Source organism: Setaria italica, chromosome IV (genome assembly GCF_000263155.2).
Source record: "Setaria italica strain Yugu1 chromosome IV, Setaria_italica_v2.0, whole genome shotgun sequence".
NCBI classification, from domain to species: domain Eukaryota; kingdom Viridiplantae; phylum Streptophyta; class Magnoliopsida; order Poales; family Poaceae; genus Setaria; species Setaria italica.
In genome coordinates, this window is record NC_028453.1 from 30616327 (window position 1) to 30632557 (window position 16231).

General features: G+C 45.7%; 1 protein-coding gene across 6 annotated transcripts; it reads right to left on the bottom strand.

Annotated features, from left to right (window-relative positions):
* Nucleotides 1-9352: 9352 nt before the first annotated feature.
* Nucleotides 9353-16067, bottom strand: LOC101784177. 6 transcript variants are annotated; one of them, XM_022826021.1, is made up of 9 exons: nt 15487-16065; nt 15160-15259; nt 12884-13858; nt 11963-12023; nt 11762-11859; nt 11554-11644; nt 11129-11176; nt 10044-10117; nt 9353-9947 (listed from the first exon to the last, which is right to left on the bottom strand). In XM_022826021.1, the coding sequence occupies exons 3-8, from the start codon at nt 13756-13758 to the stop codon at nt 10082-10084; spliced, it is 1209 nt and encodes a 402-aa protein (XP_022681756.1). In that variant the 5' UTR covers nt 13759-13858; nt 15160-15259; nt 15487-16065; the 3' UTR covers nt 9353-9947; nt 10044-10081. The 6 variants fall into 6 exon arrangements, with proteins under 6 accessions (XP_022681756.1, XP_012701140.1, XP_012701144.1 ...); XM_012845686.3 differs by having other exon boundaries at nt 15160-15271; XM_012845690.3 differs by having other exon boundaries at nt 11963-12020; nt 15160-16067.
* Nucleotides 16068-16231: the final 164 nt, after the last annotated feature.

Below are 16231 nucleotides of genomic sequence, written 5' to 3' on the forward strand. Positions count from 1 at the left end.
CAGCAGCACGAGCCAGAACTCCCGGAAGGCTTTGAAGATGGCAAGTCCAATCTCACCCTTTGATGCATATTTAATACCTAGTTTTTCAAACACAACCTATTGGCCCGTTTTACAAAATGCATATTATTTCATCGCAAGACATGGTTGGATAGCCACCCCTTGATTGTTATGTACATTCCTTGTTACCCTATGGTTGTCTCTAAATATGACTCGCTCTATTTAGTCGATAACCACCGCTAGAATGCTTAGGAAATTGCTACTTAACTACAATCATTATTACAATGGTGTATTCGGAAAATAAATGTGTGTGTGTGCGCAAGTGAGAAAAATGGCTTTCTGGGCTCAAAGGAAAAAGAAGTGTAGACAGGATGGATGGGTATTCCTTGTGTGGGATGCCCGGGGTGTTGTGCTCGTACCTTGGTGGTTGAGCAATGTCGGGAGATATCCATCTTGTCGTGGTTAAGGACCGAGTTGATGTGTCATCTTGCCTAATTCAACCATCGTGAAACCACTCAACCGTTGTATGGGCAACGGCTTAGCATTAATCCCACTAGCTGAACTGTTAGTCTTCAGGGGTGCTGGTGAGCAACGGGAGCCCATGGAAAAGGAGTAAGACCTTGGTGACTTAGGTCCCGGTTACGGTCTCGTGGATGAGCCGTGAACCCCTTGGGTGCTTCCGTGAGGGCTAGCCAGTCTTAGCTAAGGTGGGTAGTGGCTTTGTTAGGATCCGCACCGGCACTAAGGTGATCGTGCTGCGGTACCCTACTTGTGGGAAAAGTGTACAACCTCTGCAGAGTTAAAACCTATCCGGGTAGCCGTGTCCACGGCATTGGACGAGTTACGGCTTGGTCACATAACTAGTACTTGGGCATGGATGGTTACGGGTGTGTGTGTGTGTGTGTGTGTGTGTGTGTGTGTGTGTGTGTGTGTGTGTGTGTGTGTGTGTGTGTGTGTGTGTGTGTTGGGTTTTGGAAGTGTCCGGCAGTTGTACCGTGAGCTATGACGGATGGGGAGTCCGATAGCAATAAAATTTGGATCCTTTGTGTAGAATCAACCCCACTCCATGTTCGGTTACTAAAGAAAAGCTTTACAAAAATTTGTTTGAAAACGAGCCTATGCATGTGTTGAAAATCTAGCTTTACTGCAAATAAACTCTAGCCTACCCTTGTTTTATCCTGTGCATATACTTGCTTGTATCCCCCTCCGTGGATGGGGTTGGACTTGTTGAGTACGTTCGTACTCACCCTTGCTTCGTAACTACAGAGGAAGACCTGGACTTCATCGCCGAAGACCTTGAGTAGAGGTTGTGTCCACACCCAACGCTGCCTATGGTGTTGGCCTTTCCAAGATGCTGGTGCTGCCGTGTAGTCCCGAGTGCTGTTTTTTGGCAGTCGCTTGGTTAGCCGCTGTTGTTTATTTACTTCTTATCGCTGCATGGCTTTCACGCCCACTCCCCCGGGAGTTGTACGGTAACTGAATTATCTGTCGAATAAATGTGTTATCAGCCTCCTGGGACTGATAATTGTATCACATTTAGTCTCTACTTATGTGGGGATGCTTCAGTTGGAGGTTAGTGGAACTCAGGTGTACAATCACCTTCGCAAATAGCAAGCCAAATGGGTGAAAATCAGCAAACTGAAGGAGCTTAGCGGGTCAAATTGGGATGAAGAGAACTACATGATCACACTAGCAGTAGAGCACTACAAAGGGCACATCAAGGTGAGTTGTTGAACTTGCTGTCTATTGAATAGTATTTTTTGAATTAGTATTTTCTAAATATACATTTGCCGAATACTAGTATTTTCTGAATATACATTTGCTTAATATTTTCTGAATATTTGCTATCTATTAAAGGGCACATCAAGGTGAATTAGTATTTTCTGAATATTTTCTGAATATTGCTGAACTTGCTGCACATGGTACTTCATTTGTTGAATATACAATTGCAGGATCACCCTAAGGATGCGGAGTACCTCAACATCCCAATCAAGAACTTTATTCAGATGCAGATAATCTTTGAAAGTGGTGTTGCTATAGGAAGGTATGCAATGAGATCAAATGAAGCCCTTGGACAATCATTTGTTGTGCCTGAGACAATGGATGTGGAGGCATATGCTCCAGCAACAGCGGCACCAACTGGAGGAACAAAGGATGTTGAAAGCTCTGGAGGCAAGGTTGGCGGGGGGAAGAGGAAGAGGATGGTAAGCGAAGACGATGCTTCACTGATGCATGCAATGACTGATGCTATCTGGGGTTTTGCAGCTGCTGTGCAAGATGCTGCTCATACTGAAGTGTACCCTGGAACATATGAAGCATGCATGAACACTCCAGGTTTCCCAAGATCTCTGTTGATGAAAGCTTTAAACCACATGACCGCAAACAAAGCAACTGCTATTCAGTTTGTCAAGATGTCACCAGAAGATAGAGACCTGTGGATGAGAACCTACCTGGAAGACAACAACCTTATGTGAAAGCTACCTGTGGGCAGACTATCCTAGCTTAGGTAGAAAAATTGTAGGAGATGAACTCCTTTGATAACACAGATTTTGCAGCTTAAGTAGGAAAATTGTGTTGTGCTGAATGTGTTAATTGTGAGATGAATCTGTTACTTTTGTGAGGCACTGGAAATCTTGCTTATATATCTTTGTTACCTCTGAACTTCTGAATTATGGATATCTCTAAACAATTTGTTACCTCTGAAATTCTGAATTATGGATATCTTTGAACAATTTGATACCTCTGAACTTCTGAATTATGGATATCTTTGTTTGACAAATAATGTGTAATTATGTATTGAGCAATGATCAATAAACAGTGCACTCCAAACTGTTGGTCAAGACAATAGCGTGTCATTGGTCACTGGTCATTGGTCAAGACAACAACGTGTCACTGGTCAAGGACTGAAAACAGAGGTGAACAATAACGACGATTGGTCACTGGTCACTTGACCAGGCTTGGCCAGTCCAACCAAACACGGTGCAAAGCCCACGGTTATGTAGGCCAGACTGTTGGCCAATCAACCAAACACGAATTCATCTTGACCTGACCCAGGTTAGCCACCCAACCAAACAGATGGGCTCTAGCTACATTAACCTAGGCTATACTGGGCCATGCATAACTATTAGCCAGGCTGCAACTAACCCAAGCAACCAAACACACCTAGAGTGAACAAGGCTGAGCAGGATCGGCAGATATGTCTAGGCGAGTTCTGCGATGGTTTGGATGCGGAACAGATAGCTCAGCTCAAGAACGAGCCAGTACATTCCTGGGTGTTTTACGAGCTCCTAGAGATGATGAGGATCGACTGACTAACTACCCAAATCGATCGCCATGAATCACATTCTTCGATGGGAACGGTTTCTTCCTAGGTACATGTGGCCACAAACTGTAACCAATTATGTTGTGCTGCCATGAATCACATTCTTCTATCCCTAAACTGTAGTCGATCATGTTGTGCTGTTTCATGTCTACTGCTACTATACTACTCCCTCCATCCCGCAAAGAGTATCCATTCAGATTCTAAAATTTGTCCCACAAAGAGTGTCTTTTTACCACATAGTAAACCTCATCTAATTAAAGCAACACTCGTACTAATAAAAAAAGTATATAGAAAAGCGTGCAAAGCCAATCAAACGATCGATTGATTGAAATGACCTGAATTCCCATTGCAGAGAATTCAAGCCTACGCACCTCCGTGATAGTCCCAGGAAGGTTATCACATGCGAATCCCTGTCTCAGATAGTACAAATCCATACCAACACAAAAATATAGAATAGCAATAGAGTAATAATATCATAAATATCAAGTACACATTTCGGCTCATGCTGGTACAAGTCCATCAGGACTGAATCATGAAAGGTAAAATATCTACGCAGCGAAAACATGTAGCATGGTGAACAACATCTCCAGACGCGACTTGAGCGAGGGACCATCCCTAGTATTCCCATCCGTCGTTGTCAAAGTCGTAGTTGGGCTCCGACCCTGAAAAGCCACCATCTACCTGAGAAGCGGATAGGCCACGTCAACTCCCAAAGCAGCAAGACAAGGAAATGGGGGAATAATACTATATGCATCGATCAACCTATATGTGGCTATAGAGGTATATGCAGCAGCAATAGCAATCAAGGATGCATCAAAGCAATACCATCTCCGAGGTCAACACCTCACATCAAGGAAGTCATCACAAATCACCAGATCCTTCACCCAAAAATCCAGCACCCAAACACACTTGGTGATGTGAGAGCTCCATCCTTTCACATCTCAATGGCAAATGGCAACCTATCTAAAAAAGGGAAGGTAGAAGTATATATATATAAGTCTAGTCAGAAGTAGCAGTAGTCAACAGCACTGTCCATAACCAGTGGACACGAACTATAGCTATAGGTTTATACACTTTGCAGATGTTGTACAACTGTACCCGCACGGATGGAGCCTGAACGGGAGCAATCCGTCCAAACCCCACCTAACGGCCGGAGCCCTAGTAAGTGGATAGTACTCTCCTGTTTCCTTGAGTCTGGAATCATCCTCAACTGCAGGGCATGCTGTCACCAATTGAGGACCTCGAAACTGTGAAACCTACCCACGCTGGGGTGCAATCTGGTCAGAGCAGGTCAACACCTCGAACTCCCTACACTGATCCTCCAATCCGCATACAGGCTAAGCACTATTCACCACTAGTCTCGGACCGAATCCCACCCATAACAAGGTGAACGGTATGTACGAAAATAGATACTATGACTGGTGGTAAACTGATTCGGTCCTTAGGGGCTAAGAGCGAGCACTCAACTCCACAAGTATGTGCCAAAACACCTGCAACGTACAAGTACGCCACCTGCTCCTCAGTGTCAAACAAGGTACCCGCCACAGGTACAGGGGGTGGAGAGAGTCCAGAATGCTCTCCCCTAGCAAGGCACTCCTCAGTATCAATCGCAACTTGCTCCCATCAAAACACGTCAAGGAATCACACCCACCCAAAACACACGCGAGAGTGTACAAGGAATCTCATTACCAAAACCATAACATATGCCCATCCATAACTCAAAAGCATATATATGGATATAAGTAAGGTGGACTAGCTAGGGGTCTGTAGCTAGTCCACAAGTAGGTAACAAGAAAAATAGAATAAACAATTATCAAGGTATGGCTAGAAACATATGCTATGCAATCAATCATCATCCAAGCATCATAAATAAAGCGGTAGCAACTAAGCATGCATATGATCTATATGATTAGGAGTGACATGACACCTTGTCCATAGATGTTGGGATCCTCCTCGGTGTAGTCGCGGTCTTGAGAGACTTCTGGGTCGTAGCTCGGGTCTGAACAGAACGAGATACGACACAATATAAATTACTCGGCATTACATCTAGGTAAAAATTCCAAGAAATTCAAATTTAGAAGATCCAAATAACATCAAACTAGCTACAAATAGCACGAGCTTGATTTAACAAATTTAATGCAAGTGGTTTCATATTTTTCTAAGTTCAATGAATTAGTTATGAATTTTTAAAGATTAAAGGATTTATTTAATTATTTAATTAATTTCGGAAATTTATTAATTAGGGTGACACGTGACAGCTTCTGGTCGCGCCACGTGGCAGCATGAGTGGGTGCCAAGTGTCGGCTGATGTCAGTGTGACAACAGCGTTGACCCGGCCAATAGTCAACTGGGCCCCACTGGTCAGTGTTCCCGTTAGTCAGTTAGTGGGCCCCACGAGTGGGCCTGGCTCTTTGACACGTCAGTGCCACGTGGCTCCACGTGGCAGCCACGTGGCTGACCTATCCTACGCGGCACTACCATGTGGCACACACGTGGTGTCCACGTGGCCGTTCTAGGGCAACCGGGATCTGGTGTACCTACCGGATCCCCTGTGCCACACGCGTGCGGCCGCGCGTGTGGCACGCGTGCGATTGGTTGTGGCACGGCGAGCAGCGGCAGCACGACGTTGCGAGCGACGAGGCACGGTGCGGGGCTAGTAGAGCGGTGACGAGCAGTGCCTTTGGCCGCGACGAGGCAGTGCATGCGTGCGCGGTCACGGGGTAAACCCCGGCCGCAGAACGGTTGTTGTGGCGTGCGGAGCACCGGTAGTTTGGGTCCACGACGGCCACGGCATGGACTAGCGGCGGCAGCGACAGTCCCTGCAAAGCGGATCGACGGCCGGGCAATCAAAGCATGGCGGCGTCGCGAAGGCCAAATAGAGGCGCTTGGAAGGATGAGGGAGAAAGGGCGGCGACGCTCACGATAGGGTGGCGAAGTAGGATGTGGCCGACTTGATGACGATGGCAGTGTGCTCGCGGTCCTTCTCAGCTCTGGCTCCCTCCTTTCGGCGCGGCACGACGACATGCGGTGGCAGCAACTCTGGCTCCTCCTCGGCACGACGCGGCGACTCCTAGGCGGCGGCGGTTGCTCCGGCGTGGCTTCCTCCTTCTCCTCCTCTCTTCTCCTCCTCACCTCTCTTCCTCTCGGGCTGGTGGTGGCGGCTAGTAAGGGGAGAAGCCCCGGGGCTGCGGATGGAGAGGGAGGCTGCCGGCCAGGGCTATTTATAGCCCGTGATCGGCGGCTAGGGAAACGGCGCGAGGCACGGGCTAGCGCAGCCATCCATCCTTGGTGTCCACGCCCGAGGATGGCGTGGCGGCCATCCAATGGCTCGGAGGCTAGGGTTTGGGATGCGGCCGGCGGTCTACAGGGGCACAGCAGGGTTTTCCGCCTCCGTGGAAGGTCCTAGAAGGGGTCACGGGTGCGCGGCGCGGGTGCCACCGAGGCAGCAGGCGCGGTGCGGGTGAGAGAGGGAAGCGCCATCGCGAGGTAGGGGAAAAGGTTGACACGTGGGACCCACGTGTCAGTGAGAGGGGAAGAGAGGCAGAGGCGGTCAGGCAAGCTGACTGGGCTGGTTGCTGGGCCGGCCTGCTGGGTTGTTGCGGTAGAGAGGGTGAGGTTAGGCGGGCTAGGCTGGTTTGGCTTCCTGCCGGCTTGGTTAGGTTTGTTAGGGTTTTTTTTAGGTTTTGTTTTTATGTTTACTTAGTTTGAATTTCACTCAAATTTGAAAGCCAAATAAAATTCATGAAAATCCAAACCAAACTAGCACATATGTTTTGGAATTAACCTGAGATTTAAATATTAAAGAGTTTTCATATGAGAATAGCATTTGGCTTCCAATTTTTAAATGACCACACAATTCAAACAAAAAGTTTTAAATTTTTAAAATTTTACTCAATTTAATATTTCTAATTTTTAGGAATATTACATTGATGTTATTTCTCTGGTTCCAATGCACGTGCATTTATTTAGGATCCAGAAAACTAAACAGTCAGCATGATTTTCAATCACAATTAATACTAGGGTAACATGGACATTTCTCACTACTACTGTTATGTCTGAAATTTTTTAATACTCTTTGCGGAATGGAGGGAGTATGCTTCTGCAACACGCAGGATCACTTGATCAGACAAATCATGAGCCCCATACTGCCGTGCAATGCAATGGGCTTGGTTTCTCTAGTCTACGATGCTCACTTCCACCCGTCACGACCTCCTCCTTGTACATGATGGGGGCTCCGAGAGGTCGCACGGTAGTGGCAGGGTGCTGAAGAACTGCAGCAACACCACCAAAGCTGCCATTTGTCGAGGAACATCAGGGGGATAGCTTCAGCTTCTGCCAGTAGCTTGTTCGGCAGTTAATGGCTATCCAATTAACTGGCCACCGCCTCCTCTTGTCGGCCTTCGCTGTCGAGAGATGCTACTGTCTCGTCCTTCACCGTCTCTGCTTGTGCACCATAGTCGTCCCCGCGTCCACGCAGCCACGGGCTGAGGATACTGCTAGGAGGGCGAATCTCCTTTGGATTCGGAAGGCAAAAGGAAAGTGCTAGGCTCTGCGGTGGGAGGCAGCGGATGGATTGGACGGAAGTTGCGGCTGCTGTCGCCTGTCGGCGCCGGCGGATCCGCGAGAGGAAGGGAGAGCGAGCGAGATGAGCGGAGGGAGGAGTTAACATCGGATCGCGATTAATAGTGGATCGCGACTATTAGTCGCCATCTAAATTAGGGGTATACACAAATAATCGGATCGTGATTATTGATCGCAATCCAAGATATTTGCAAATAATTAGGGGCTACCTGAAAAAAGTACACGACGACCGGGTGAGGCCGCGCCGCCGCCGCCGACCCCGCCGTCGTGCGTATGCGCTGGCATCCGTCAACCGAACGCACCCAGCGCCGGCTCAGTCGCGCTCCGCGTTCGCTCCACCGCCCCCAGCACCGCACAACAGTCCGCGACTCCCCGCCGGGGAGGAGGATGACTGACGAAGCTCACCTCGGTGGTGGCTCACAGGAGGGGCTTGCCGAAGAACATCCTGGCGAGGAGGAAGGCGGCGCTCCAGAGGTCGACACCGACGCCCTAGTCGGTGAAGCCCCGCTAGCAGCTGCTGCATGTAGCACTCGATCTGCAAGCATTTTGCTCTGTTCAGGAAATCAGGATGCAGTTCTCTGTGATGGACATTGGATAAGCGTAGATGAGATTACTTCAGATCCATGTGCACATTTTCAGCTGGACTAATTGTACAGCGAATCATGGAACTCAGGCCTCGTCTGTTTCTCTGTTCAGGGAATCAGGATGCAGTTCTCTGCCTTCACTCTCAGGATGAACAGTAACTTGCCATTGCCCACGCCCTATGGCCGTCAGACAAAGAACAGGGAGATGAACTACCAGTTTCAGTTGCTACCGTTTTCTGCGGCGGCTATCAGGTGTGGATAGGATTTCGCCAGCCCGGCCCAGAAGCCAGCACCAACACAGTTATACCAGCAACCAACTGAAACCTGCGAGCACTGCGACAGTTTGGATGCGCAGCAGATCGCTCAGCTCAAGAACGAGCCAGGACCATCACCCGGGGTTTTACGAGGTCATAAGAGAGGATGAGAATCGACTACCCACCAAATCAGTCCCCGTGAGATCGCCTTGGATCCTCAAACTGTAATAGGTTTATGCTGTGCCGTTCCCCAAGCTATCCTTCTGAAAAATGATTAGGGGCCATGATGCATCCCATATGGATCCACCTGTCCAGACTGTGTAGCCTTTTCAGTTTTCAGAGATAGGACTTCTAACGGATCAAGATCAAGTACTCTCTTTTGCGAGGAAGATCAAGTACTCTCTCTGTTCCAATCCAAATTGTGAATTGTTTTATGTTTGTTCTAATTCAATTTTCTCCAGCTTTAATCAAGTTTGTAAAAGGATGTACAAATGTTTACAACATCAAACCAGTGGCGAAGCAGTGGTGTTGGAGAGGCTGTGCGTGGAGCGCACCCACGGTAGTCACCCATACGAGCATCTTCAGTCACAGGACCTGTGCTGGACACAGCTCTGAACATTGAACGATGGCTGCTCCACTCTCAGGAACTATACATTGCGATTCAGATTTCTGAAGAAAACCATACATCGTGATTTGGATTTCTTAAGAAAACTATACATCGCGACTCATTCTTCCAGTCATGAAAGTTCCTGGTGTGAAGATGACAAAACTGTAAGCACACACGCACACACCAGTTTACACCTCCTACTAACAAAATTGATCGGCGCTTCAGGCCTGCATGATACAATACACTGAATACAGCCTTGGTTTTGATCTTTCACACACAAAGAAATATCTTTCAGAATCCATCTCATCGAGTAATCTTCCAGCTGCATCGGCCTTTTACTCTTCTTTTCTTTGCATTTGCTATGCCTCTTGTTCTTGGAATGTATTTGCTTTGATTTTGTTTACAAGACACCTAACAGTGTGTTGGTGTTGGAAGGAACATTTGGTGTGTGAAGGCGTCGTGCCGATGCATATATACACATGGTACATCTCTTCTGGTTCTAAGTTCATCCGAGAAAAATTGTATCGATGCCGATTTCTGACATGACTGGTGCAAGCTAGCCCTAATTGTATGTTTCTTCCCCTTCAGTCTGTAGACAAAACCTGCTACAAAGAACGCAACTGTAGCGATCAGACATCACACAGCAGTAGGGTGAAACATAAGACATTTCGTTAGCTCTCAAAGTCTTAATGTGGTACCTTAACATGCACACTCGCATCTGACAGGTGCACATCTTTCAGCATTTCTGATTGCTTCCCAGACGTTTTTTCAGCTATAAAGAAAAATCAATTAGACTAGTTTCAAACAGCAAACCAATGGCAATTTAATAGTGTACTCAGAGTTCTAATATGTATGACTGGTGCGCATGTGAACCCAGTGATACAATGATCAGGCAATCTCGCATAAGGCCCTATACTTCAGTTGCTTTTGACATGGCGTTCAGTTTCTCTTCATGCAGGTAGTCATTCATCTTTTTTGTGATAAGTAGTGAAGACCAAAATAAACCCTGTGTAATGCTTGCTTGCTTGCTCCTATATATCATTTTCAAGCAAAACTATATAGAGGTGATTCAGCTACTCTACAACTAATTGTGCTTCAGTCAGAGCACAAGACCAGACAATTCCTGTCCTTCAGCCTCCTCTTTATTTTTATGAAAATATGTTGTGTTCAGATAAGTGGCTAAGACCACCAATGCATGCATAGGGATGATGATCCAGATTTAACTGACCAGATCCTTTTCAAAGTGTATTGCTCTGATGTCTGGTTCTACAGACCAGGTTATTGGTGTCAGATACTCAGATCATTTGCCTCTGTTGACATATGATCATCAGGTCGGTCCAAACCACTTTACAATTTTGATTTTGTTATGGTACTAAGAGCAAATTTCAACAGCTCCAGTCAAACATTTCAAACTTCAATAGTTTACAAATACTATTAGATTAACCAGGTTGAAGTAATACTAATGTCTGTGATTAAAACAAAACTTCTACTATACTATATTTTCGCAGTATTACCAACCAGTGGTCAAAGTTGGCCCTTCTAGATCATGAGGTATCCCAAAAAAGAAACATTATCTCCATAAAGAGGAAGGGTTTAATTTTCATTTAAGCAAGCACAACACATCAGATTATCAGGTCAAAAATAGAACGAAAAAATGTAGTCAGTTGCCTGTTTGTCCCGTTCAAATGCTGGGCCAAAGCAGTGGCTTAAGGAAATAACACTTACGGACATGATACAAATAATGTGCGGATCATGACCACCTCCAATATCAAAATGATCATACCTTATTTATGTACTTCAGTTGCTCAAGAACCTCATCAGTATCCAATTCCTGCAACAGAAAAGATAATCTAGAAATCAGTTTCATGAAAAATGGTAGCATTTTTAATTACTTTGATACAGATAATGTAAATGAGCAACCATGGTGTTATCATTTATTGCATACAAGTTCAACAGCTAATTCAGATTTTCAAAGAGATGTGGATGAAAATATACTTGCAGTTGAACATGAATAAAACATCCAAAGATCAAAAGAAGGGATGCCAATAGGTAATATAAACACAACCAACCACACAAGGTACTATCAATTGTAAATAGGTTGCCTTAATCCTAATGCTGTTAGAAGATGACTTAAGACAAACAAGCGCCTTCCCACAAGGCCACATAAAAAAGACAACTACATCAAAGGAAAGTATAACAGGAACGTACCTGCGGAACAGCACAATCAGCATGGATAGGATCCCAAACAACTGAACATGAACAGTCCCAGTCACTTGATTGAACAACAAACAATGGTGCCCTGCCGAACGTCCATGCAGTAAAAAGGCATAAACATATTAATGTTATACTTTAAAATGGCTATGTATGCACAAACATAGAGATAGAGAAAAGCAGTAATTTGGAATGGAGTGTATACCTCCTCCATTTGCCACAAACAACTCCTGCGTCTAGAACTTCTCGGCACTGGATCCAATTACCAACACTGGTTTTCTTATCCTCAAACCGTTGTAAACACTGCAAGTACAACAACAATGTCAGGAAGGGTGCCTTGTAATAAGTATTAAGGCAATTTTGTGTCCATTATCATTTATCAGGTTCAAAGTGGGCAGAGACGTACACCCAGCATTGTCGTTTCATTAGGATCAAGTTCAGTGGGCTCAGGAAACTGATCTTTGCTGCTGCACAGGGAATGTAGCGCTAACATTAGAGATTTTTTCTGATATCAAAGTTGCAAGAAAAAAATAGTACATCATATGCTATTTTCGTGTTGTCCGTTTGAATGCAATGAAGAGGAAACAGTTCGACATATACTATTTTTCATGCCCACATGCTAGACAGGTTTGGACACAGCTGAATCTTCCAATGATCCCTCATTTGTGCTACGACCACCCCAAACTAAGCCCTAATTTAAAGAGACACGACTGAGCTACCAACTATAATGATAGAGATTGCATAGAACATCTAGCTTGCAAGGAACAGAAAGACTTTTGATGGAACAACCATTTCCTGTAGAGGTAGTAAGGCAGAATTGCATTGACACTCTGGAGCTATGGAAACAAAGACCAAGATCTCAAAAAGAAGAAGCATTTTGCTGCACTGGATCCAGGACTGGTCCCAGAATTCATTAGGACCTTAGTCTTTTTCCCCCCTTCTTATTTTCTTCTCTGTACTCCTTTTTCACTTCCTTTTTTTGGTTCACATGTGTACAGCATTTATGCATGATCAACAAATTTAGGTAGGGATCTCCCCTCCCAGATTACCTCAAAAAAAGAAAGAATAGCACAAATAAAACTGCACTTTCGCATAGCTTCAGAGGACTTGGTATATTTAGCATCTAATCAGTACTTTGTAAAAGAAATCTGGTGGCAAACGTTATACGAGGTGAAAAATATTGTCTGGACCAACTCCAACAACTTCTGTTCAATATACATAGTAACTTACAATTTTTAGAGAACAGAATATTTAAATTGAAGTTGCCTCTCCCATCACATTAACAACAGAAATCAAAATAAACATCATAAAGAGTAAGTGAGCATACCTAGAAATAGGACCAGACCATTCTGGAACATCCGCTTGAAACTTACTACCTATCCTCACATCAGTTACATATGATTCAGGATCCACCAACATATCTCGAATAGGACCAAGACCTCGGCGAGGCCTTTGAATGTCCTTGGGTAATACACGTTTGGGACTCGTCAACTTTCCACGCTGCCTCTTAGGTTTCTTTTTTTTACAGACCAGGCAATACCACTCTTCCTCTGGTATTTTCTTGACACGAGGGTCGCAGCACGATAAATGAAATGCTCCTTCACAACAATCACAAATTAACATTTTGGATGGATCTTCCATCGAACCACATCTCACGCATTCAAATAAAGGACTGCTTTGATTATCATCATGGTCTATGGTACTTGATGTTCTGCTAAGTTCTGAACCTTTAGTGGGGAATATTTCACTTTTGAGGATGGAGATGCAAAGGTCCCTTGCTGATGTTAGTTCTGTTATTGGTTTTGCAATTGGAGATGCAAAGGTCCCCTGCTGATGTCCATTATTGCCATTAGAATGTGGTCCTGCTGGAATTTCTACATTTGGAGAAACCATACGTGATTTGCCATCCACTCTGTGTACTGGAGATGAGATACATCCAGTAGCTGTGAAGTTTCTCGTTATACTCTCTCTCATATTTCCATTTGTTGGAAGGGGATCATATTCCTCATCCATCTTCCTTCGTTTGTTCAAATAGAAATCATCTTCTGAAGCAGGAATTGAACAAATACTGTCGGCAGGCAGCAAATTCGAGTTCAAGGATGAATCAACGATTTTTATTACAGATGATCTGAATTCCTTCTTCCGGCATAGAAGAGGTTCTTTGTAGATCTCATCTGAGCATCTACTAGACTTAAAAGTCATGTCTTCAGTTGTTCTCAAATGTGACTGCTCCCACGGAAATCTCAGGCGCAATAGATAGCTTGCTTTGGCCAAGGATAGTGTAACTGAAGCAGTTACGGTGCTGTATTTATTTCCGTAAAAAAAATAATGGAATTACTTAGAAGTCAAAATAGATAGCAGATAAAGATGTCTAGAATTACTATGTAAGGGCTGGGACAAACAAGATAAAATAAAATTATTCAAAATGGTTAAATCAAGATAGTAGTATGTTTGGAATCTAACACTCACTAACTGTGTATACGGCACTTCACCCAATGTCATCTGGATAAGATCTCAACTCTCAAGTACCAAAATCAAACTCCGGTTGAGGCCCAATAAGTGTTCAATACGACCAAAACTGAGAAAAGAAGGCGAAGTGGACTTTTTGCACAATTCATAATTGTTTGAAAAAATACGTGTTGAACAAATATAGTGCAATTTTAATGACCGTGTGGAGCTGCTGAAATATAGTGCAAGACTGACACCCATGGACCATGGGGCAGCTGAAATCTGTAATTGAAGTACAAGAAGAAAAAATGCACAATCTACTGTCAAGCTTGGAGTTTGTCTAATCTAATCCCAGTAGATAGGGTGTACTCCCTCTGTCCCAAATTGTAGGTTGTTTTAGCTATTCTAGGTACATAGCTTTTGGTACGCATTTGGATCTAGATTCACAGGAAAAATCTATGAATCTAGAAAAGTCAAAACGACCTACAATTTGAAACGGAGAGAGTAGCATCTTTCAAGAGAAGGATTTTAAATTTGACCGAAAACATGTACCCAAGACCAAGATTGAGAAACGAGGGGCACGCCTCAAGATCAAAATCAGGTAGCTTACCGCCAATGACGTTTGCCAAGGAATTTGGAGACACAAAATAGCAAGGACCTACCTGAAGTGCCTCCAAGACACTTTGAGGTGGTATAGTTTGTTGATGGTTGAATTCACACATAGGGATGGGGCGGCGCGTATAGATCTAGGGTTTCTTATTCACGAAGAATCTAGAAACTGTATCATAGAAGGACACAAATTCGCCATGGGTAAACGAGTATCGGATCCAAACCGGATATCTAAAGCACACAAACACCCAATTCCACGATATAGCCACAATTGCACAAATTCCCCAATCTCCACTCCTACATAGTCCTTTCCCAAATCCTAACCAAATCTACCCAACATCTTCCACCATACCCAAATCTGTAGGACCCCAACCCCATCAAACAACAAGCTAACCACCTCCACCAACTAGCCATCGGTTCATTTTCTCGATCACGCAGGAAGCAAGCATATCAATCGGAATCAATCACTGCACAATATCACGTAGAAGTTCATAGCAAAATGAAAGCTCGAGAACAAATCGCAGGGCAGGGGAGAAAAGAGGTTACCCAACGCTTCTCGGTGGCTTCGCCGCAATGGACTCTGCAGCAGATCCTCCTGGGAGGATTTTATAGCAGAAGGCGGAGATCACCGAGGTATCTTCGCTTCCTGGGCGCTCGTCTCCACAAGGAAATGGCAACGGTAAGTTTTTCTCTGTGCGGTAATGCTTTGCTTAATAACGAACAGATAAAACTGGGGTCGGGAGGAGAGAGAGAAAGAGCGAGAACGGAGCACAACAGCACGATCACCCCCTTATCAAAAAAAAAAACTTATCAAAGAAAACAGCACGATCACCCACGGGCCACGGCCGAGGAGAATTATGGTCTGGTAATTACCGGCCTGCGCCGCTGATGCATTTATCCGGTCAGGTCAGGCTAGGGGTGGATGTCGAGCCAGCTCGGCTCGCTGCAGCTCGTTTATATGACGAACTGGCTCGGCTCGTTATAGAAACAAGCAAAAAACGTAGCTCGGCTCGGCTCGCCGGTAGCTCGAGCCAGCTCGTTTCGGCTCGCGAGCTGGCCACCTCCGCCATAGGTCCGCAGGCAGAGAAGCACGTGCTGAAGCTCCAGCGCAAGCTCGTCGGACTCCCTGCACCGCGAGGTTGTGCCGCCGGCCTCCGCATCCTGCTCGCCGCGCGCCCGGTTCGCCTCGCCGGGATCCGCCTCCCGCGCGCTCGGTCTCCGCCGTTCGTGACGCCGCCCCCCTCCTGGGACGACCTTGCAGCTCGCCCTCGCTGCCGCCTGCCGGCGGAGTACTGCGTTGTGGAAGAGGTTGCCATCGCGCTGCTGCCTTCCTAGCTCTAGCTTGGGCGCGGGGCGCTAGCGAAGTAGCTACCGGCGGCGCGCTTTGCCGAGGGAGACGACGGCGGGCGACTGGGCGAGACCGAGACGTGACCCACGCGACGCTAGTGGCCAAAACGGGATGCGGGAGGACACGGGGTGTTTGGATAGCAGGTGCTAAATTTTAGCACCTGTCACATCGGATGTTTGGACACTAATTAGGAGTATTAAACATAGTCTAATTACAAAACTAATTGCACAACCCCTAGGCTAAATCGCGAGACGAATCTATTAAGCCTAA